Below are 24,110 nucleotides of genomic sequence, written 5' to 3'. Positions count from 1 at the left end.
TTTTGCAGATTTAGCCTCAGAATGTGCTCATTCGAATTAGGAACGAAAATAATTGCTTATCATGAGTATATATGATACAGTTAAAAGTTACTTGTACACTGTAGACGTATTCACTTTAAAGTCGCATACGACCTTCGCGAGCGAGTTGAATGATCCAGGTTAATTGGAACGAAGTCTAGAGAGGGTTATACAGTTTTGTATTTGGTAATGTGTAGGTTTGTTAAAGTAATTTTTTTCATTCCTTTTATTTCAATATGTAAAAACATAACTATGCGCTTAAAAACAGAGCTGACTTGATGGGAGATAGCCACCTCAGATTGTCTGTTGGACACGGTTTAACCTTACTGTGTCCTCACCCTGGTTGTTGTTACCGTTGTTATAAGGGATTAAGAGCTACGGCTCATTGCATTTTTGGTTACAGTCTGTATCACTAAAGTGGACATGTGCAGGTGAACTCTGTTCAATTAGTATATGAAATGCCCCAAAATGTGAACTCCAGACAATAATAACCTGAGGGTAAATCCACGTGCGTCTGCCTTTCCCCTCGTTCACCTTCGAAATCCTTGATTATTATATCATGCCAGAGTTCTGAAATTCAGTGACAATGTTGCTGAACAATAGAATCTGATGGACGTTTTGTGCAGAACCTGTTTGACACTATGGGTTCCAGGACCACTAACACTCTGAGCTGAAAAAGTTTGGTCCTAACCGCACCCAACATCTACAAGTAATTAACAGTCCCATGCTGAGACCTTTCTCAAAATTCAGACCGGTGGCAGGTTGCCAACAAAGAGAAGAAAATATCGCAACCCCGACACGAGTGTGCTCAGTCAAACAATGAACTTACGACCGGCAGAAAACAACTCCAGTTGAGTATGCCGATGCTGTATCTCAGCCGTGTTGGCCTGAAAATTTAAACATGCTAATTAAATCCAAAATCGTATAATTATTTTTAATAGAAACCGTATCTTAATTTGTTCTTGCACTGCATCATATCGTGGATTTCATCTGTATATGTGTAATGTGTATATGTATCAATGACTACACTTATACCGCATATTCTGCAACAGACTATAATTAATCACCTTATTATTGTCTCTCCATTTACCATGGCTGACTGCACTAATACCCTTTTAACAGTGGACACCGATATCAGTATACATGTAGGCTTTTTGTTCAAAAAGGAATATGCAGGAAATTATATGTAACAATTAACTGTGTACTAATTACATGTTTGAATGTTATCAGTTTTACGTTCTGAGATACAGTGATGTAAGCATCTTCTAAAATCTTCTAAAAATATAATAAAATACAAAACTCTCTGCCGTAATTTTTTGTGGAAATCATTCGATCAAGTAAAAAATGACTGCGTGACAAGACGAATCAACTATTTATACCCGATAAAAGAAACTGCCGTATTTTAGGAACAGTGCTATAACAAGACATTTGAAATTTCTAACAAGCAGATACATTAGAGACAGTGACTAGACTACAGGTACGTAATCCGTATCAACCAAAGGTGTAAAAAAACTGAAAATCATATCTGTCGGAGACCTACCAAATTACCAAGTTTTATCATTACTATATTTATTACAATGCAAATACTTTAGTGATACATTTTTTAGAGGAGAGGGCATACACACAAGTATATTGCTTCCGTGTGTGAATGCAGGTTGTACTTGGTATCTCAGTTCTCAGTTTCATACCGGTTGTATAACTGAATTTGTATATGGAACCATGCGTACAGCATGACAATTACTTGCTATTCGTCAGTTTACAACACACATAACACGGTCAAAAATTTTAGGCACCGCTTTTGCGAGTTATGTAGTACAGTAATGTTTTATTAAAATCTATTTCAATTTGTTTTCACCATTTTCCCTATTGACAGTCGTTGTTACGTGCGTCACTAGGTAATTAGTACGGATTGACCTTGTTTATTGTTTCTATACTTTGAGGATTTCTGTGACAACTGGCGGACGTAATTCAAACTCCTTCCGCACTGACACCGCATCAAATATATTGGTGTACCGATTACATAACTCTAATGGACAGGGTGGGGTGGTAGTTCACCGGACGACACTGTGTATATTGGGCGGCTCCTTTGATATCTCCTCCAAACATACGTTTATTGAATGACCCCCTTAAACGATAATACACATCTCGATGAATATATCAAGGCACTAATTCATCTTTCATAAACATTTTTTTGTCTTTGTGCTTAATATATCCACATATCAACGAACATTTGTAAAACATGTATCCTAAAAAAAATAAACATTTTCAGGCTAGGTATTTGCCCACAGCAACACCTGCATAACTGTTTATTCACGCGTGGTGTGGTAGATCGTAATTGACCGAGAGCAGGTATTGTAGAATCACCTGTAAATAAGGCCGACACTGTAATTAGATACAACGTACTAATGAGAATTATCATAAGGAGGCTGTTGTTTTTTCTGAACTGTTACCATTTTCATACCAAAAGTGACAATGCAGTTAAAAGTTGCTTTAGTGTCACAATATTCACTCACGTTTTCCTCAATCGCATTGAAACATAATTCCCACTGGTCAGTTCGAAACCGCATGTAATTAAATAATTATTTCGAGATTTCGTTAGAATGTAAGATATTCAGCCAAACGTTATGCAATAAAAGACGAATAGTTTTTTTCATTAAAATACGCGCACGCGTACCTTTATATTGCATACCTGGTGTCACGTAATTGCCCAGTGTGATGTATCAACGGGACATTAAATGGGAAATGAAATAGAAACTAACTAAAATTTAATGTTGTGGAAAATAACTCCAATGAATTGGAGTACACGCACATGAATTCGTATGATAAACTGTCAAAACGTTTTGAGAGGTAAGGCCGGGTTCATTAAAGATCGCTACAATATGTAAAACAGGTGAAATTGGTGAACTAAAGGAAACATCCAACCAAATGCCCTTTTTAAATAGTAATGTAATGATATATATGATATATACTTTGCAAACAGTTAGTTGATGCTTGAAAGGGACTGACGTAAACATGGACGAAATATTTTAATAACGCCGTAAAATAGTTGAATTAAGTAAAAATTAGTTAAATTTTGTGTCATGATACTTGAATAAATACATTTAATGTATTTGCGAAAATAACCCATGAGTTTTGAGTAAAGGAACATATACTCGCCCATGGGCCAAACCCTTTTTCTCGCCCATGGGCGAAATATTTCAATATCGCTAAAAAATCGTTGAATTAAGTTAAAATGAGTTTAATTTTGTGTCATGATACTTGAATGAATACATTAAATGTATTTGCGAAACAAAAACATGAGTTTTAAGTAAAGGAACATATTCTCGCCCATGGGCCTGCCCATGGGCCTGCCCATGGGCCTACCCATGGGCCTACCCATGCGCCAAACCTTTTTCTCGCCCATGGGCGAAATATTTCAATATCGCTATAAAATCGTTGAATTAAGTTAAAATGAGTTTAATTTTGTGTCATGATACTTCAATGAATACATTTAATGTATTTGCGAAACAAAATCATGAGTTTTAAGTAAAGGAACATATACTCGCCCATGGGCCAAACCCTTTTTCTCGCCCATGGGCGAAATATTTCAATATCGCTATAAAATCGTTGAATTAAGTTAAAATGAATTACATTTTGTGTCATGATACTTGAATGAATACATTAAATGTATTTGCGAAACAAAAACATGAGTTTTAAGTAAAGGAACATATTCTCGCCCATGGGCCTGCCCATGGGCCTACCCATGGGCCAGACTTCGCCCATGGGCAGGCCCATGGGCCAAACTTCGCCCATGGGCAGGCCCATGGGCGACATAGTCTAAATATTGAGTTTTTAAACAATTTTTTTTTCATTTTTTCTTCCTTGGTATGTTCCCATGAAAACGGCATGTTTAATTTTGTAAATACCTTTAACCGAGACTGGGCAAAGACCGTCGAGTTTCTGGACCTTTGGGTTTCCAGAATTAAAATGGGACGTGTTATTAGTATTTGCATAGGATGTGCGATGCTGTCATTTCCGTCAGCATTTACGTGATTTGAAAACTGGCATAGGATTTCAGTACATAATGTTTGAAATACACACCAACTGTCAGACAGAGGGGCATCAGTGGGGAGTAATAGCTGTAAGAAGGTGTACGTCGGATCGCTTCTTGTACGTACGGGGTTACTTCTTGTTTGAAAGGGTTTGAATATGTTAGTAAAAGAGTAAGTTCCAGTGTTAATAGCATCAGTGAAGATGCACAGCCGTTGTTTGAACGGGCGCCGCAATTCGTTGTGCAGAGTTGCGTCCCTTTAGGCGCGTCATAAACCTATGATCGTAAGGTCGGGGGTTCGATGCCTGGTCGCGTCATACCAAAAGACTTTGAAAGATGGTACTTGTTGTTACCCTGTCTGGCGTAAAAGGGGCTAAAACAAGGACTTGTCGAACCGTAGTCAGTATACAGCATGCCTGTGTCTGAGTGGGGTATTCATGCAACACTGCGGAATTGTATCCCATTGCGTTAGCATACGGGAACTCCTTATTGGTCAGTAAATAAAAGTATATACCCCCTATATGTAAGTAAAGAAAAGGAGCGTCACTCGCCATCTTGCCGGGTTGTTTACATTCAACATTCAGATCAATTTCTTTAAGATACGCTTCTTGACAAGCACTTTTCTGGCCGTAGTCTGATAGATAACGCATTTCTACTCATGTGCAAATTATCTAAATTCGATTAATGTCCCTCCCTTACCAAAATATTGACAGTTTATTTCGTAAGCGGGAAAAATAGTTACGGAAGTAGATTTTAGCCGCTGGCAGAATCGTGACCTACTTATGTTATATCAAAACAACAACACACCACGTGGGGTCAAAATGATAGTTTTGACTGAAGAACAAGTCAAAGTAGACACAATTTATGGATAACAACTTTTTTAATATCCATAAATTGTGACTACTTTGTCATCCGTCAGCTTCTAAGTGATGCTTGATAAACATGAAGAACAAGTCTTTGCATGGAAGTTGATAAAAAAATTGACACAACGCCAGGCCAGGCTGGCACAGGAAAAAACGGTTCTCATATAGGAAAAGGCGGAAAGATAAAGGGGAAATGGAAAACTGGTGTCTGTTACTGCTAGACTGGTGTGACAGTTTAAGGGGAGAACTCTTCGTGACTGGGCTGGGTTGAGTGATGGAGACAAGGAACTCCTGACTTATATAGGATACTTCTTAAAGATGAAAAGAAGGATGTCTACATACCATAACAAAGGTTACCTTTAACATGTTAATATGTAGGAATTATTCTCATGAATATGGCAAGTCACAAGATTGATATATTTGTTCAGTAACTACAACTACCTCAGAGACAATGTTTTTCCAAGTGTTAATATCCATTGGAATTCCTCATTCATTTTTCAGTTCATGCTTGTTCAAGAGGCCGTGGGATAGCCTAGTGGTTAAAGCGTTCGCTTGTCACGCCACAGACCCCGGTTCGATTCCCCACGTGGGTTCAATGTGTGAAGCCCATTTCTGGCCCCGTCAGTTATAGTGCTTGATGCCAAAAGCGGCGTAGAACCATACTTATTCACTCACTCATGCTTGTTCCAGACACTATTCCAATTTCAAAACACAGTAGGTTATTCTTCAATATGGACAGGTGATATACCTCTTATTTTTAATTTGAAAAGAATTGAGCGCTTAAGCGCATTCTTCAACGGCAAAATTAAGCTCGATTTATTTTTGTGTGTTAGCGAAGATTTTGAGTGACGCGGCATAGGTTGGGTCCAATGTTTTGAGGAGCTTTTCGATCTGAATTAAAGAAACACCGGTAATAGCCTTTTATGGCGTTGTCGAAACATTGTGTCACATCATTACACTTATTTATTATATACTTCAGTGTGAAAGACCGAGTTATCTGAAGACAAGTGTTATTTCATTGCAGTGAACATAACGCTTGATATTTCACTGCAGTGAACATAACACTTTGACGGAACTATTGTCATGCAAGAGTTACCTCCCCTTAAATTGTCTCCCTTTATCGTAATTGTCAAGCCCGTACACAAACTGTTGACGTCCTTTTTACGTTAGTTCCACATTGACAAAGCAAAATAATGACAGATGGTCATTTATGGAGTAAATATCACTTCTTGCCGTTTGTTATTCCCTCGAAAATGTTTTGTTATAAACTGTAAATTTCTCATTTAACTCGTCAATCGAGACTGTTCGTTTCGCAAAACGCCATTTTTGTTACTTGACCAGCGTGTATTCTTTCGCTTCAAACAGCGGTCTCCAAGTTCTCAGGAATATTTTTTGCTAAAGTTGATTTTGTTTATAATCACATCTTAATGTATGACAAAGAATTTTCGTGATCCTAAATATTTTTTTATACTTTTGTTTATATATTTCTATGATTTTGCAAACACGAAACTACTTTTTAAGTCGCAAATGCAAGGGGGGTGGTGAAACATTCCTGTGTGTAAGGTAGGGAGAATTTACATTTCAAAGTTTTACATTTGTAATGAAAAAAATCCGTTAGAAACCTGCACAAAAAGTATATAATAAATAGGATATTCCATGTGTCTCGTGAAATATCATGTTTCTCTCATCTCGTGACGTGGTAAAAAGAACATATTTTCACGAATATATATACTTTTACCCCCGTCACTCGATCGATTAGAGAAACGTGATTTTTTACGAGACACGTGGAATATCTTCCTTGTTATTACTCTTGTGCATCATAAGCCAACATGAAGTGAGCACCTAAACACACACCACCCCCACCCCCACCAATAGCAATATTCCAGCAATATCATGGCGGGGGACAACAGAAATGGGCTTCACACATTGTACCCATGTCGGGATTCGAACCCGGGTCCTCGGCGTGACGAGCGAACGCTTTAACCACTAGGCTACCCGACCGCCCCCACGTGCTTTGTGTTCCCCTTTGACAAGTGTATATTGGCACGGCTCCTATTACCGTAAGCACAATACACATTACAAAATCAATGCCTTTTAGAAAGTGCTCAAATGTAAATAATGTTATATTTGAGATAACTCTTTCCTTGTAAAGAACTTATTCTAGTTCTTTTTTTTACAAAGTGTAATCATAAATATGACGAATTCAGTAGAGGACGTAAAATATCTTTAGTTACTGATGCGGACGTAATATATCTTTACGAATGCTCTTGTAAGACGTTTCTGTGGCATGTAGGTCGGGTAGCCTGCCTCTGTATATTGGTGAATGATCAGCTAGTGGTTGTCATAGCTGGCCTGTGTTTTATGATTATGGATGCAAAAATCATGATATGAACAGGGGGCACGGGTGGCACAGTCGTCTGAGGCGCCGTGATTCTGAGACCTGCATCACTTCGGGCCAACCTCCAACATAAAGCTGACACGCCGTCATATAACTGGAATAATGTTAAAAGCGGCGTTAAACCCAAATCACCCACTGATATGAACATGTATCTACAGAGAGATGAGAGTATAGGACAAGGTGTCTTGTCTCAGTATGAAGACCCGTGAAGATCCGGGATAGAAAAGGTCTTCAGCAACCCATGTTTGCCGTAAAAGGCGACTATGCTTGTCGTAAAAGGCGACTAACGGGATCGGGTGGTCAGGTTCGCTGACTTGGTTGATGAATGTCATCGATCTCAATTGGATCGATGCTCATGATATTAATCACTGGATTGTCTGGCCCAGACTCAGTATGAAGGTATGTGGGTTGGCATGCGGGTACCCTGGAGGGTGTGTGGTTACTAGTGTATGCTCGTGAGTGTAAGTTATTTTAGAGAAACCTTTTGTATGTATTCAAATATTTTTATTCATATATTAAATTGACTTGGTTTCAGGTGTCTCATAGGCCAATCTGGTCGGGCATGTAACATGCGTTACACTGTAATGAAATCAGTTTCTTCTTCTCCTTCTTCTTTTGTAAAGGAATATGCTTTGGTTGACTATGTAGCGAGCGCTAATGTTTTCCCAACAATAGCAGATTTCGATGTCCTTGATTCTGAACCAATCTTCTCGGCTGGTTGGTTGGTTGTTTTACGCCGCTCTCAGCAATATTCCATCTATAAGACGGCGGTCTGTAAATACTCGAGCCTGGACCAGACAATCCAGTGATTGACATCATGAGCATCTATCCACGCAATTAGAATACGATGACATGCATCAACCAAGTCAGCGAGCCTGACCACCTGATCCCGTTAGTCGCCTCATAGTCGCCTTTTACGGCAAGCATGGGTTTGGTGAAGACCCGCAAGAGATAAGTATTCAAAAAGCATGGAATCACAAAGAAATGATTGTCCACTTTTTTATATTACTTAAACTGCAGGACTACGTATGGCGAGTCTTAAGTTTAGAACTTGTACCCATAATCTTCCTATTGACACTGGGAGATGGAGAAAATAGCTTTAACCGAAAGAAAATGCCCACTATCTATGTAAACTATCTGACATTGGTGATGAATTCCACCATTTGTTTATTTGTCCATCGAAAGGAAACAAGTCTTACTCAGATTTTACGACACTGAACTCAATATATTTATAATGAATTTACTTTTCAATAATTCACGATTGTGGACATTGAAAAAAATATCCAATTTTGTAAAATCATCATGTCATTGTTTAAAAATCTATCAAATAATTCTTTCTTTATTAAATTGCACATATAATGTTTCCCCGGTGCATATGTGTATATATGCATGTATGCTCGGCATAGCGGCCTGGGTGTAAGTAAAAATTCAGTTCAGTTCAAATGGGCAAGGGCAATAATTTTAAGAAATCACGTTCGTGACTTTATTAATACAAATTAAAGAGCACTTCGGCGAAGGAAGGCAGTTAAACAGACCGAGAGCTTCTGCAAAATGATAATGCTCTGAAAAATAACGTTACCGTTATTTCAGCTAAAATGGATGGAGTGAGTGAGTGAGTGAGTGAGTTGGGTTTAACGCCGCTTTTAACAGCATTCCAGTTATATCACGGCGTGTCAGCTTAATGTGGGGGGAAAGCCCGAAGTGATGCAGGTCTCAGACGTTTACCACTTCGATGAAACCCACGAGCACGGGCATGGTGCTGACAAACCTAGAAACATAATCGGGGCGAACCGGGATTCGAACCCACAATCATAGGTTTCTGGCGTGCCCAAGGGACGCAACTCTGCACAGCGAATTGCGGCGCCTTCGCCACCCGTGCCCCCTAAAATTGATGGAATTTGTAGCTAATCCCAAAAGAGCAAAACAACAAAGAGCAGCATATATACGTTTAGTTGCTACATGAAAAACCTCACAATGGAGGTCACTGATTTACAAAGAGCAACGTCATAGAACATAATATAGGATGACGTCACAAAAATAAAACGCCGGTGACGCCAATGTAATAGAATAGATTGTACCGAGTGTCAAGTTTTCATTTTGACATGAGTGAGTGAGTGAGTTGGGTTTAACGCCGCTTTTAACACTATACCAGTTATATCACGGCGTGTCAGCTTAATGTGGGAGGAAAGCCCGAAGTGATGCAGGTCTCAGACGTTTACCACTTCGGTGAAACCAACGAGCACGGGTATGGTGCTGACAAACCTAGAAACATAATCGGGGCGAACCGGGATTCGAACACACAATCATAGGTTTCTGGCGTGCACAAGGGACACGACTCTGCACAGCGAGTCGCGGTGCCTTAGACGACTGGGCCACCCGTGCCCCCTTTGACATGACATGTGCAATAAAGATACAAGATAGTGTAAACCTTTCAGATAATAAAAGCTGACTCCTCGCCCAGTATTTTTTCTGCTAGCCTGATATGAGGCCGTTTACGACAAGTAAAGACACACTAACTAATAACATTACAGTAAACTACGGTTATAACGAACTCAAAGGGACCGATAATTCTAGTTCGTAATAACCGTAGTTCGTTATAAGCATATGTACAACATAATTACAACAAATGGCCGGACTAAAAAATAAGTTCGTTATATCGGTATGTTCGTTATAGGCGTGTTCGTTATAAACGTAGTTTACTGTACTTTGTATCAAACGGTTCATTCTCTATTGTGTGTATATTTATTAAACTAGTTATTAACTATAGATGATTTGGGAAAATAACAGATATTTTTATGCGTGCGTGCCTGCTTGCCTGCGTGTTATAAGAAATAAGACTTTTGTAACAAATAATATATTTTTTCAAACGTTGTGTGAAACTTAAAAATGTCATTTAGAACATACAACATTTGTCTTCAAATACTGCTTCCTTATAATGTTGATTATAGTTGCGAATACATTATGGCACGATCACTATATTATGGGAAATCAATAACAAGGCATTAACATTAAATATTTAATATATTATAAAGTGTAACATGCAATCGGATATCGTCATTAATATTTACATAATGGCACATCATTCGTTGGTCAAAATTAATGAGTTTATCTGTGTTGGTGGATGTGGGTGGCGTCTACACGAGGATCTCACGCTACCTTTTCGAAACTTGACTAGGCTGAGTTAATTAAACACGCAAACACAAATAATCAGTGCCTGCACCCCACATGATCGCCACCCAATTGCTTACATCTTTGCGCCAATACAACGTAAGGATTTACCTAGGATGTTTTTTAGCTTAATTCCTTAAAAGAAGTGAGATTAACATGCAGCTAACAATACAGGGTAGGTAACTATAGTGTTTGTAAAGGGGTGTGTAATGGATAAGTGGTGCACAACCATATGGATAGTGCAGGGGTGTTTGACCGACAAGAACGGCCTTAACCCTAATAGTCATTAAGGCGTGCTTGATCGGAAAGGAGTCCACACTGGTCCAACGGCTCAGGGTGGAGTTGGGGTAAGCTACTTTAAACATAAAAGAGGCACCCGAGGTAAGTGAAATGAGGGCCACAGACAGCTGTGCCCGGTCAACTACATGTACAGTTTCCTTAGAGGAGAACAAAGGGAAAATAGTAACGGACAACAAATCGTATTTTCATACAGGCCCCGAGCTTAAGCCTTTTCATGTCACGGCACGGGCACAATTCTTGACCTCGCCAGCGCCTCGAAGTGTTTAGACGCCGTGGCCGAGACCATGGTGACCACGGCCATAACACAATCATGTTATCTATTCAACATTCCCCGGCAATAAAACACGACGACATATAAGGGACTAGACCAAGATTAGTCCAACGCTTAGTTTCTGAAAATATATAATTTTGATAGAAACAAGCAGCTGCATTTAACTCTTTTAAGAAGTTGGTGTGTTAAGTTGTATATCCATATAACTATCTCCCTTGTTTAACTACATTTAACGCCCTTAAGAAGTTGGTGTGTTAAGTTGTATATCCATATAACTCTCCTTTTTAACTGATATAAGCGACGGTCCTGTCTCTCCTGGTCTGGTTCCTTGATCAATGCGCGCTGCGACAATTTGTGACATGTAGAGACGGAGTCAAGCTAAAACGTTTTTAGAAAAATGCCAAATGAAAATCTACCATGCATCTAACAAGCAATCAGTTACTCAGCTGCAACATACATACCTGACATCATACTTTGAAATTAGAGATTTACCCACACTATTCTGCCCTTTATAACATGTTGATTGAGTCATCACAGCTGTTAATTCATTTCTTACCGAATTCTGATATTCATGCCATTAAAATAGTAGAAAATTACAGAAATTTGTTCCAAACAAACAACCAAACATACTGCCTATCCCACAAAGTGTGTATTACACATAAATAGATGTAAGTGATAGTTGTATCTTCTTGTTTCAGTAACATAATATTTATTATGTTGACAAGTTATTTCCCTTACAACCCATACACTATCCTGCTGCAGCGATGTATCCTGATTATCATTCAACAGTACTTCAAGACACCTGTTGTATTGAGTCTACTTATTAAAAGAAAATTATATAATATAGCAAATATGATTTAAGTTTATTATCAAGTATTCTGGTCAAGACATAAATGCAAACTGAACACCACAATCATTTCATGTAGATACAATTGTCATGTATGTCTAAATACATTTATTTATGTTATTTGTTTTTACATATTTTACATATATTTTACATATAACATATTTTATTTAGTTCTGTTATGACGTCTATGATCAGGTTATATGTATGTTGACTGAAAATTTAAGTAAATATGTACATTGACTGAAAAATGAGACTGGGTTTTACACAGATTGACTGAAATGAATTATTAGACTCCTATGTGTAATCTCCTCATTTTAATTTGGATCAACTTTAATCTTACGAAGATCAAGGTTACTTCTGAAAGGTATTAACAATGTTTCCACAATGTTTTTCAAACATAAATAAATACTTGAGTCTTTTTTTATGTTACTTATCTTTTTTTGACATAAAATGCAGTTCAGAAACAGATAATGACTGATGAAAAGTCATTCATATGTAATCTGATACTGGTACACGTGCACAGGTATGCGATGCAGATATCTGTTGGTGTATAGAGACAAAAGAATAACATTAATAATTTGTTGGTGTTGGAATCTGAAACATCAGTTTAGAATAAGTAAACATTAAAAGCAAGAACTAATTACAATCAGCTGATGCTTGTCAAGGCAAACTGGATGTAGACACTGCAATGTTAATACAATCACCATTATAGAAATTGAAAATTAATATGAATATATTATTTTTAATTTATAAGATGAGAAAAGTGTGGTTGGTATAAGTACCTTTGAATATGTATTTAACACTATATATTAATAGGGTCTGTGTCTGAAATTATTATTTGTTTAATTTAAACTTAGAATAGGACATACTAATATATATTATTTATTTATCATATTGAAATATAATCATGGTAGTATTTGGCAAAGAACAGCCACCATTCATCCATAAAATGTTTGTATACATCATGCACCAATTTCTTAAATATCAAAATTGATTTCATTGATTAATTTTCCATTTCCATTTCCATTCCATAGTTGAAGACATACTTTGCCAGTGCCTGTGTCTTTTACAATTTCTTGAAAACATTTCTCATTTCTCTCAGTGATTTACGTGATTAATACGTACATGCGTTGCTGTCAAAATTCACAACATTTACTAGCGAACTTTACGTTGCATAAGACCTTCACATTTCGCGTATATCATCGCCTAGCCGCTGTACTGACATGCATGCATATGATGTAGCATGGTCGGCGATGCCACGACATAGCGGTACGTATACAAAGGAAATCTTCTTCATTTTTAATAGTGTGATATTCAAACATCAAGGGCATCACTTTCAGTAGAACCACGTCAATGACCTGGAATAAACGATCAGCTGATCTCATCCCCTCGCTTTGAAAGACTTACACAATCTATATAGTCGTGGTCATCCCTGATGTATCACTGAATCGATGAACACCTATTTCCGGACATGACAATAAATAGATCACTGTTTAGGCGAAAAGATAATACTGTCCATACTGTCAGTTTAAGGTCAGGTGTGTCATCAAATGCGTTTACATTATCGGCCCCTGTCATATTCAGTCAACCATGTAAGGTTTAGAATATCGACAAATTTAGAACATCAATAAACCCCACAGCGCAAGTGGCTCATTACTACAAACTCGTGTGTTACCACTTCGCCTGCTCCTCGAAGTACGGTCAGAGATCATGGTGACCGCAACACTGACACGCCGATCAGGACACTACCCCTGTTTCCTGTATCCATAGGATAATCTATAAGCCAGGTCAAACAGAGCTATGCAAAAACCTAAGCTACGGTCGCTATGGAATACACTATGAACGTGTCTTGACGTCGTCTACCCCATTGAAAAAAATGAATGCTTACTTCACCGCGAGCCGTGAGTCGGGACGCTGTGAACTAAGCCACCAGGACAGAACGACTGCTGTCTCGTGGTTTAAGGGTGCAATTCTCAACAGGCCAGGGTGGCTGGGAGCCATATCCCAGAATGCGGAGAGTTTGTTGGAAATTTCCGTGTATGTTTGGAGCGTGCTTGTTCTGTGTAATACTTTATGATCGCAGTGAAGTGTTTCCAACAGAAGAGTATTTTATTCCACGTAAGGAAATACTTAACCGACTGAACTATGACGTGTTGCTCTCGCCCGCACACAACTCGTGCTCTCTGGCCGTTGACTTGCTTGTGTTTGTGCTGTCTGTCGTTAAAGACAGGGAGAAAAGAAGCAGCATCCGCAACACATGGGGCCGAGTTGACAACACGTGGCCTTTGGTCAATTTCGGACGTTCTGTGAAGGTAGTATTTCTGTTCGGAGTTGCTCCAACACCCGAGGAAAACCTAGAGCTAAAATCCGAGTCTCGAATGCACAATGATGTCCTTCAGATAAACGTGACGGAATCCTATTTCATACCAACACTGAAGATCATGATGGCTTTTAAATGGATGAAAGAGAGATGCTCCAAAGTGAGGTATGTCATGAAGACGGATGACGATGTGTTTGTAAATTTGCCGTTCATGATGGAGCGAGTTGAAAGCATAAATGGACGTTTTATTCTCGGTGATAGACTTCCACGTGCACTCTGTCACAGATCTGGAAAACACACCGTGTCTCCTAAAGAGTACCCGTTTGTGTTCTACCCGGCATATTTGATTGGATACGCTTACATCATGCCTGCTGAAGTGACTTTGGCGATGCTAAATGCCTTCTACCGTATGCCCTTTCTAAAAATCGAGGACGTGTACATTGGGGGGATACTGCCCCGAGCGACGAGAACCTCAGTGCTGCAGATTCATCCCTCTTGGTACGAAAATGGTCAAAAGGTAGACATTTGTGATTTCTCACAGAACAAACTGATAGCTGGTGCCAATATTGATAATAACACTATTTTTAGAATTTGGCAAACCTTTAAAGAGCCATGGCGTTGTAGAAAATAATTTGATTTTACAAGCAATGATTCTGAGGATCTAGTCACTCTCGGCGGACCAAGTGGTTACAATAACGTTCATTGGTTGTGCCGCAATATCACAATATCGTAATTAAGGCAGTACCTATATTTCATGTGTAACTTATTTTGCGTGAATTCGTTTGGCTAATATATTCTAATAAATTGTCACTGTAACTGCGAACGTTGTAACCACTAGCTTTACCATCACGTATAACTGTGTGAATGTTTTAGTAATATTGAAAACTGACGTCCATATTAAAGCCTCCGTCCACATTATGTATGTATGACGTATAGACAGTTATGAAAGAATTGTGATTCGATTACCTAGTGTGTCATGTCTCTATTGATTTTTTTATATGGCGGAATAATGTATTGTTAAACCATGTTATTCTGGATAAAGATTTAAACGGAATTATGTGTGTGCCTGCTTTACTTATACTAGTTTAACAGGAATACCCCACTCTGCATCGTCAATTGACAGCAACTTCACAAAGTCAACGGTTCAATGTTTACCAATCATCAGTTTAACTGGTCACTATTCCTGGTGATACGATGGTATCCTACCATTAGTTACACGTCCCGTTTGTCACACACCTTAAAATGCTTGCCGTAATAGGTGACTATGCTCGTCGTAAAAGCCGACTAACTGGATAGGGTGATCAGGCTCGCTGACTTGGTTTGATGCATGTCATCGATCCCAATTGCGTGGATCGATGCTCACGATATCAATCACTGGATTGTCTGGTCCAGACTCCATTATTTACAGACCGCCGTCATATAGCTGGAATATTGCTGAGTGCGGCGTTAAACAACAAACCAACAACAACAACATTACACACCTTAAAACAACATAGGTAATGGCTGAAGGCACGGACTGGTCTAACCTTAGAATGGAGTGATGCAAGAAAAGTAGTAAAGCAGTCTTGTACTTTAGGTACTTCTATAAAGATACTGTAGAAAAGTAAACTTGTATTTTCTTTGTGTATATCATTTGATATAAATATAATATTGACTGCTCTCTTCTTAGGGTTTCTACTTGTAGTGCTTCTAGTGAAGTGCCTGTTGCTGCACCTGTGGCCAGCATTAGGGCTTTGTATTGTATTCTGTCCAGATGACTCAAGACAGTATTTGAGTGGACGGCCTCACAACCATGGTCTATTTTTGATCTGATAAGTGATTTGTAGCAGTCCAGCTGAGTGTCTCTCGATGTACCCCAAGATGTGCCTGAAATTGCCCGTAATACGTGCATTTTTTTTTACATCTTTTTTCCACATATTCTGTATGTTTGCGTCAAGTGAGGTGTTGATCAAGGATCACCTTTGGAATTATTAAGGATTTTTTCGAATTTGATTGGTTTGCCTTGTATGGCTATGCGGCTGAAACAAACCCTGTATACCAAGGTAACATACTTTAAAAAAATGATTAAACCTGGAGGTCAGACCTGACTCTAGTAGAATATAATAAATACATTAACAACTAATTCACCAAAGACAGATTAACCATTCATTCAACACAGATTAGTTGCCTTTTAGTCATATCATAACATTTCACAATAACATTTGTGCTAAAACCCCAGCTTAGAAATCAGTATGTATTTTGGTCTCTGTGGTAATCTTATGTTCTCCAGTTAGGACTGGTCCATTACTTTGTAGGTGAGGACTGGTCCATTACTTAGTAAGTGTTTTCTTAATTAATCCCCTCCTGGCCGCCTCCCAGGCTGTGTAACAACTGGGAATATAGAAGTGTGTGACAAATGGGGCGTGTACATGTAACTAATGGGTGATAACCGATACAATACATGCATTAAACCAAGTCAGCGAGCCTGAACACCCGATCCCGTTAGTCGCCTTTTATGGCCGGCATGGGTTGCTCTGACCTACTGCCAAACGCTTTAACAAATGAAGACAAATTGATTATGGTAATTTAAATTACAAGCGTAAATGTAATCTCAATAAAAATAGGTCTAAATATTAGGAAGTTAAAGAATTCATATACAATACTCAAACAGCATGGAAATAAAAACTGGAATGAGCACGCAGCGGTGTTTACTGCGCTGAGCACATTGTTGAACACATTGGCGAAAACTTTGGGAAGAGATTGACGAGTGTTTGCCTGGCTTTGTTATCAGCTGTGCCGCTATCTCAAGAGTGCTAGGGAGCGGTCCGTACTGGCAGGGGTATCGGGGGGTGGGGGGGGAGCGTGGAGTCTCACAAATATGTGTACCGATAGCGAGTATTTACGGGAAAGTCAATATTTACCAAATATGAGCGTAAGATTGACGTTATTTAAGTTGGATCATTGGCAAATAGTGCCAATAGCAACTTTCATGTTTTAGCACAGTGTACGCCTATAAGTCGGTCGTAGCTTGGAGTACTGTACTGGTTGTGGTGGCTTAACTAATGGTAGGATAATGTTGGGGCATGGTGAAATGCGGTTTGGCGTCGGGTTCAAGATTGTTGCACTCACATAGCGACGTTAAGTACGTGTGTGTGTGTGTGTGTGTGTGTGTGTGTGTGTGTGTGTGTGTGTGTGTGTGTGTGTTTGTGTGTGTGTGTGTGTGTGTGCTTGTGTGTGTGTGTGTGTGTGTGTGACTGCTTATACTACTCCGACCAGTTCTTGTTTTTGCCCCTTAAAGCCGAGCACCAGGCAGGGTAACAACACGCACCATCTTTTAAAGTCTTTTGGTATGATGCGGTCGGGGATCGAACCCAAGACCCCTGTTTTCCGGTGCAGACGTTCTGTCCACGAGCAAACATATATATCTTCTTAAATCCCTAATATTGATATTTGTAACCTAATATTCAACAGCCAGCAATGACTCTGATAATGTTTTGTTTTCCACAGCCTCTAATATGTGCCTGAAAATTTAAAGAAAATGTGAAATATCTCAAATGCTTTGATAAACACATGCATAATCCAAAACCATGCCTATATAACATCTATAACAACAATATAACACAAGATGCCCATGTCTTCCATCTAAATGTAAATTCTATATTTATCCATATTTACCTGTAAGCCTTATGATTTACAACATTTACTTAAAATGTCAATCTTTCTTGGCAAGCTAATAACACTGTCATCAAAAATACAAATCTCAACAGCATTCAATAATAACAGTAGTTCAAAATATTCTACACTTATAAATACATCTCTTACATATGCATCTTCTATTACGGAATAAAATTCTAAATAAAACATGTGCAAATGAAAACGGGTTGATAGCACAACCTTGTCTGACTCCACTTAAACATCAAAATAATCAGGAATGGTGGCTTGGATGTTTTTACAGCTGCTATTATTTTTAACACATATTTCTCAGTACAGAAAATAATTTAGCATGTACATTTTATTCATTACTTAATACCATAGTAATTTCCTATCAACAGAATAAAAAGCTTTTCTTAAAGTCTACATAAATCCAGTAAAAACGTTCACAACTTTTGGAAAAAAATACTTTTGAGATAGGGATAGGGTAGGGTAATGGTGGCGATGGAAGTAGGGTAATAGTGGTGGGTGGAGTAAGGAAATAGTGGTGGGTGGAGCAAGGAAACAGTGCGGTGTGGTAAGGGTAGTATTGAGGGGAGGAGGGGAGGGGGGTTGGGATAATGGTGTGGGTGGGATTGTGGTGACGGTAGAGTTAGGCGGCGCAGCGTAATGGTGTGTATATATGTGTGGGGGGTGGGGGTGGGGGGTAGGTTAACGGTGACGTAGGCGTTGCCCGAAGTGAAACTGGTTTTAGACATTTACCATTTCGATGAATCCACGAGCATGGGTATGGCGCTGACAAACCTAGAAACATAATCATGTCGAACCGGGATTCAAACCAAACGAGCCCCCTATAAATATATGATAATCTACAGTTATTCAATACCTAACTAACTATGGGTAATTATCGACATCAGGGTTATCGATACTTATATAAGTTTTTGGGAATGTTAATGCAAACATATTATTCGTTTGTAAATATTAAATCTTCATAGATTTCTTACCAAATCTCCGTGCAGCATCCATTTTGGGAGTTGAATTTTAAAATACATAAATTTGGCTAACATTATTGAAAAATGTTGATTGTTTCAACTTCAAGAAAAAACTCTGTATACAAAAGCACAATAGAATATTTTCTTTGAGAGCTTCAAGATTGTCTCAAGGTAAACAAATAATATGAATACATGACAAATTTTAGGGAAAGCAATTTTTTGTCACGACGTTTCAGAGGAGCTTCTTGCGCCTTCATCAGTTGATTGTTGATGAAGGCGCAAGATGTAGCTCTGAAACGACGTGACAAAGAAAGAAAGAAGTTGCTTTCCCTAAAAGTACAAAGTATCGTGTATTCATGTTCATCCAATGCCTATCAAAGAATTTATAAAACAATACTTTAAAAATATATTATATTTTGGCTTGAAAAGCATCCTGTTATCCCGCTTAAACAGCTTGTGCCGAACTTAAAATGTTACCTGATTTAACGAAGTGTGTTACCTTTTGTTGAATACAAGTGCGAATAGCTATCACAAATAGGCTACGATAGTTATTGATCTGTTTTAGTCAGGGTCTAGAGGTTACCTTTTCCTTTATTGATCGATTCCATTATTCATGTTGGGAACAGTTGGGTAAAATCGTTATGAAAAGAATGAAGAGTGGATTTAGTATTTCAATAGAATTGATCAGATCAGACTTCTGTTGTGAAGCCTTCCATTAACCCTTTTATTGCGAAGACATTCTCATCACTTGATCTTTCCGAATGACGGTGGTAAAGAAAACTGAGTCGCTCAAGGGAGTTGACAGCTCAAAAGCTCACGGATGTTGCATAAATTGGGCGGTAAAAGTTTGTTTAGGTATCCCCTGAGACAACCTTCTATGCAGGTGTGCTCAGATCTTAACACAGGGAGATATTCGTTAGGAGCAAAAATTTGGTTTTAATAGGATTTGGTAGGTTGGTGGTGGAGGCATACGGCTGAATAAAGAAGTGTTTCTTGGGCACATTTTTCTAAAAAATGAGGTCGGATTCCTTATAATTTGCTGTTGAAAATAAAAATGATGAGAGAAGGTCACATTTTGTTTGTTTCTAACACAACTGGACACACGGTGAACTCGGCTCCATAGTACCATTTCGGTTGCCAAGTACAGTTAACAGTGTCTATTTCCCAGACGCAGGTTTATATGGATTTTTAATTGGTCATCTTAATGACGGACGCACCGATGCCCGAGACTAATGAGATCGGGTATAATACAGCGTCCGAGATATGCTTCCGATGTTCAAGTTCGGTAAGCTGGCCTGTAAAGATAGATGGACATTGTCTTGGTTCATGTCCAATATGAACCTACTTATACTGACCCGAGTTCCCCGTCGTGATATTTTTTGCTGTAGACAGGATATCTTTTGGTCACTGCTTCAAAACACGAAATTTTCATCTGTGAGTAGCGGGGTCGGATAAATGTTTTGATCACAACACACGCTTAAACAAAAAACAAACGTGATTCTGTCAACATAATCAATGACCTATGCTTGACATGGTATCTTAAGTAAATAGTAAAATATCATCATATATCACGTCAAAGCATTCAACAGATACTTAGCACTAACATGCGAAAAATGTCATATGAGATCACCCTCCGACACACAGAGCTTGAATGTGATGTCTCTATTCATAGATGCGAAACGAAAATTTGAGTGAGTGAGTGAGTATGGTTTTACGCAGCTTTAAGCAATATTCCAGCAATATCACAGCGGGGGACACCAGAAATAGGCTTCACACATTGTACCCATGTGGGAAATCGAACCCGTGACGTGCGAACGCTTTAACCACTAGGCTACCAGACCGCTCCGCGGACATTTGAAGGCCAGGTCCTACATTTAGAACGGGGCTCTCTCTCATGTCCATAACTAACACGTTTCGAGGTTAACTTCATTGGGATTACCTCCGTATGAGATTTTATTACAGACAGACAGACAGACAGACAGACCGACCGACAGATTTATTTGTATAAGGCCATTTGACCCATTGTACAAAATACATTTACATTATATTCATCTAAGAGTTACCTAATTGATACTCTCTCTTTTTATCTTTCGTTATTAAACCTCCATGTAATCTCATTCAGTCAGACATATTGACAAAGTCGATTACAAAGTTGATGCTACCTAGTTCATTAAAAGTATTTCATGAATATTATGTCATATAAGAATTTTACATTTTTAATATCTGAATACAGTTAAGTATATTTATTATATTGTTATATACCAAAATGTGTCGGCAAAAGCTTAAGATTTGGATGGTAAATTATGTAATATCATTAAAATTCACTTTAAGAAATGAAAAAAATATAAACAATGCATAATGAGTTATCAATACAAATTGTGATATATTATACCAGAGACGATATGGTCTCTGATTATACATCATGCCATGATATTAATGACATATGTGTGATTTTACAATTTAAAAGTCGTATACTTTTTCTTCTACTTTAAAATAAAAGTCAGTTGTAACAAAAATAAAAGCGACGAAACCCCTTCAATATTCAATAGAAAACAACGAATGTTATTATCACGTCTGAAGAGCGTTGTCTGGACACGTCTCTTCTCTCGAGCGATTGGCGCTTAACTGAACAGCCCGTTCTTCAACTTTCTATATAAAGAGTGAGTGTGTTGACGACGCATCCTATTTGGACCGATATGAAAAGCTTACAATGATAATTATATATATTCGAACTCCTATCTATATGATATGTTTTCTCATATGTTTACAAAGTTATTCATTAATATTAAACCTCTATTTAAGCTGATTAGTACAATATTCTGGGAACATCCTCCTACATATTTCACAAACCTTACAGCCAGCTGAATGTACAACGCTATTAATAGCTACGTGCGGTATGTTTACAGACACAGTCGGTTGGCTTTCTGTTATAACGAGGACGCTGTAGACATTCAGATAAACGTCGCTATGGAGATAATTCAATCAAGAGCTGTACGTTTAGGAGACTACTAGCATAACAGCCAGTGTACAGCGAGACACTATACAATGGAATAACACTGTGGTTTCCAGGAGTGTGGTGAGAGCTAGCCTTGCTCCAAGGCTATACTAAAAGAAGATGGATGTGTAGTAATTCTATCCTCCTAATAGACAAGTCTAGATAAATGGACAGTACTAGTCTCTTATAGGGACAACTTGTTCTCATTATTTACATAATATAGAACTCATGATTTAATTTAATAATTATTGCCTTAGAGACTTGGCAAGTCTAGGTGCGCGTGTCAGATATTGCAATTGATGTTTTAACTAAGAACTAGCTGTGAATGGCTAACAAGTGAGAATTCAACACACCGATTGTGACAAATACTTTGTGAAAAGGGCACATTGACCCAAGACGTTTAATTCGCGGGTTCATTTTACCTGTGTCCATTTCTACTTGATAATTAATTACACGTATTGTCAAGGCTGGAATGAGACAGATTTCCGACCCACGCTAGTCTCATGTTCGTCTCACTTCCGTACAAACATTTAAAAGGCAGAACAGAATTATTACAGAACCATTCATGAAGAATTATGAGAGACGGTAATATAAATGATAAATAAACAGAATATATTAAAACAGTATAAAACATTAACCATATAATACACTTTTTCGCCGATTGATAATTAAAAAAGCAGATTTAGAAGAGGCAATTCAGTTTGTTGAGAATGGGAATTAGATTCGTTATTACCCAATATAAAACAAAGCTTATCAACATCTGACATATCTAAAAACACTATCACATTTAAAGACACATTCATTAAAAAGCATATCTCTAAAATCATCACATAATGGACAGTGACACAAAACGTGACATTCACCTTCAACTTAATTTTTGCATGTTCTTTCAATGATTGGAACATTAGTGTATCTACCAGTTTCTATTTTTAAAGGGGCAGTGTGCACATCTGAATTTCGCTAAGGCGGAGCTTAAACATCTTTGAATATGAGATATTAAAATATTGAACTTCTATACTCTCGTTGACTGTTTGAATCGTTTCATTATATGTCTCAATACACACTCCATTTCGATCTGTTTAATCAATCGAGAATCAAAATGGAGGAGGGGTACGCTATCGATTACCTTCCCACACAGCACACGTTAGAGAGGGGGTTCCCCATGACGTCATCAAAACAGTGTCATCCTCCGGGCTGTATGGAGGACGACAGGAGTCCCATGTTAAGTCTAGGGCAATTGGTGAGCCAGAACATGCATTAATACAACTACCTATGGGCCTATTGAAGTGTAGGCGAATTGGCGTGTAGGCAATGTAAGACTAACCCGTATGTAATGGGGATAAGAGAAAAGACTGGTGTAATCATGTTTTGAGTTGAGCGGGAATTTTATGATTTTACATCGTGGAGACAATTTGTGGATAACAACTTCTCTATGTACGGTAAAGGCGCCGTTTCGGTATAGATCCTTACACCGTGTCACGCAAGGCTGAATATTGAACAGAAGCAGTCCAAATTTGTCGCCACAAGCCATCAATCAACAAAGACCAAGGCTATTTCATCCCATCCACCTACCATGAACGTATTAATCAATAAACTTATTAGTTGTGGAGATCCACGTCAGCTTTAGTGTGATGCAGCAGTGGTATGATCTTCCTTCGATGGCTTTAAAATCTGCCATCTTGGTCACAAGGAGAACATATTTTGGATTGGCTTGCGAGCTCACGCATTCAGATTATAAAGTGCTGGACGCCTGCTGTTTTGGTTTAAGTACAGTAAACTACGGTTATAACGAACTCAATGGGACTACTAATTCGTTATAACCGTAGTTCGTTATAAGTACATATACAGCATGACTACAGCAAGCAGTCGAGACCAAAAAGTAAGTTCGCTATATCCGTCAGTTCGTTATAAGCGTGTTCGTTATAACCGTAGTTTACTGTAGTAGATTTTATAAGCCACACCTCTCGGTTTTGGTTGAGAGCCTTAACATACTTCTATGTGACACGTGCCTACATATAACATATCACCATTTGGGACTGCCTGGGAAACCAGTGAATATATGCTACAACCAGGCTATAAAAATGAATAAATACCAATAACGTTCTAGCTGTTCCTGTCCATAAAACACGCGTGCAAACGCATCCAGTCAACGCCACAGTCGAATGAGAGCTTTGACATGCTTTTCTTGTTCGTGAATATCTTTTCTAAAGCTTTAGAAGTAACGATTGTTGACTTAATCACGCCTGTCTGCATTTTCTGCATTTGTGTATCGACTGCG

General features: G+C 38.4%; 1 protein-coding gene across 1 annotated transcript; it reads left to right on the top strand.

Annotated features, from left to right (window-relative positions):
- The first annotated feature begins 13,527 nt into the window (after positions 1–13,527).
- On the top strand, positions 13,528–15,269 carry LOC124144787 (beta-1,3-galactosyltransferase 5-like). Its single transcript, XM_046514346.2, has one exon. The coding sequence runs from the start codon at positions 13,905–13,907 to the stop codon at positions 14,844–14,846; it is 942 nt and encodes a 313-aa protein (XP_046370302.2). The 5' UTR covers positions 13,528–13,904; the 3' UTR covers positions 14,847–15,269.
- The last annotated feature ends 8,841 nt before the right edge of the window (positions 15,270–24,110 follow it).

This window comes from Haliotis rufescens, unplaced genomic scaffold, assembly GCF_023055435.1.
Source record: "Haliotis rufescens isolate VD_foot unplaced genomic scaffold, xgHalRufe1.0.p SCAF_8, whole genome shotgun sequence".
Lineage (NCBI taxonomy): Eukaryota > Metazoa > Mollusca > Gastropoda > Lepetellida > Haliotidae > Haliotis > Haliotis rufescens.
The sequence above is the reverse complement of the archived record's forward strand: the minus strand, read 5'-3'. Positions and strand labels throughout refer to the sequence as shown.

Excerpts from the sequence above, each read along its gene's own strand:
- LOC124144787 (XM_046514346.2), top strand. The coding sequence starts at position 13,905 with ATGCGGAGAGTTTGTTGGAAATTTCCGTGTATGTTTGGAGCGTGCTTG.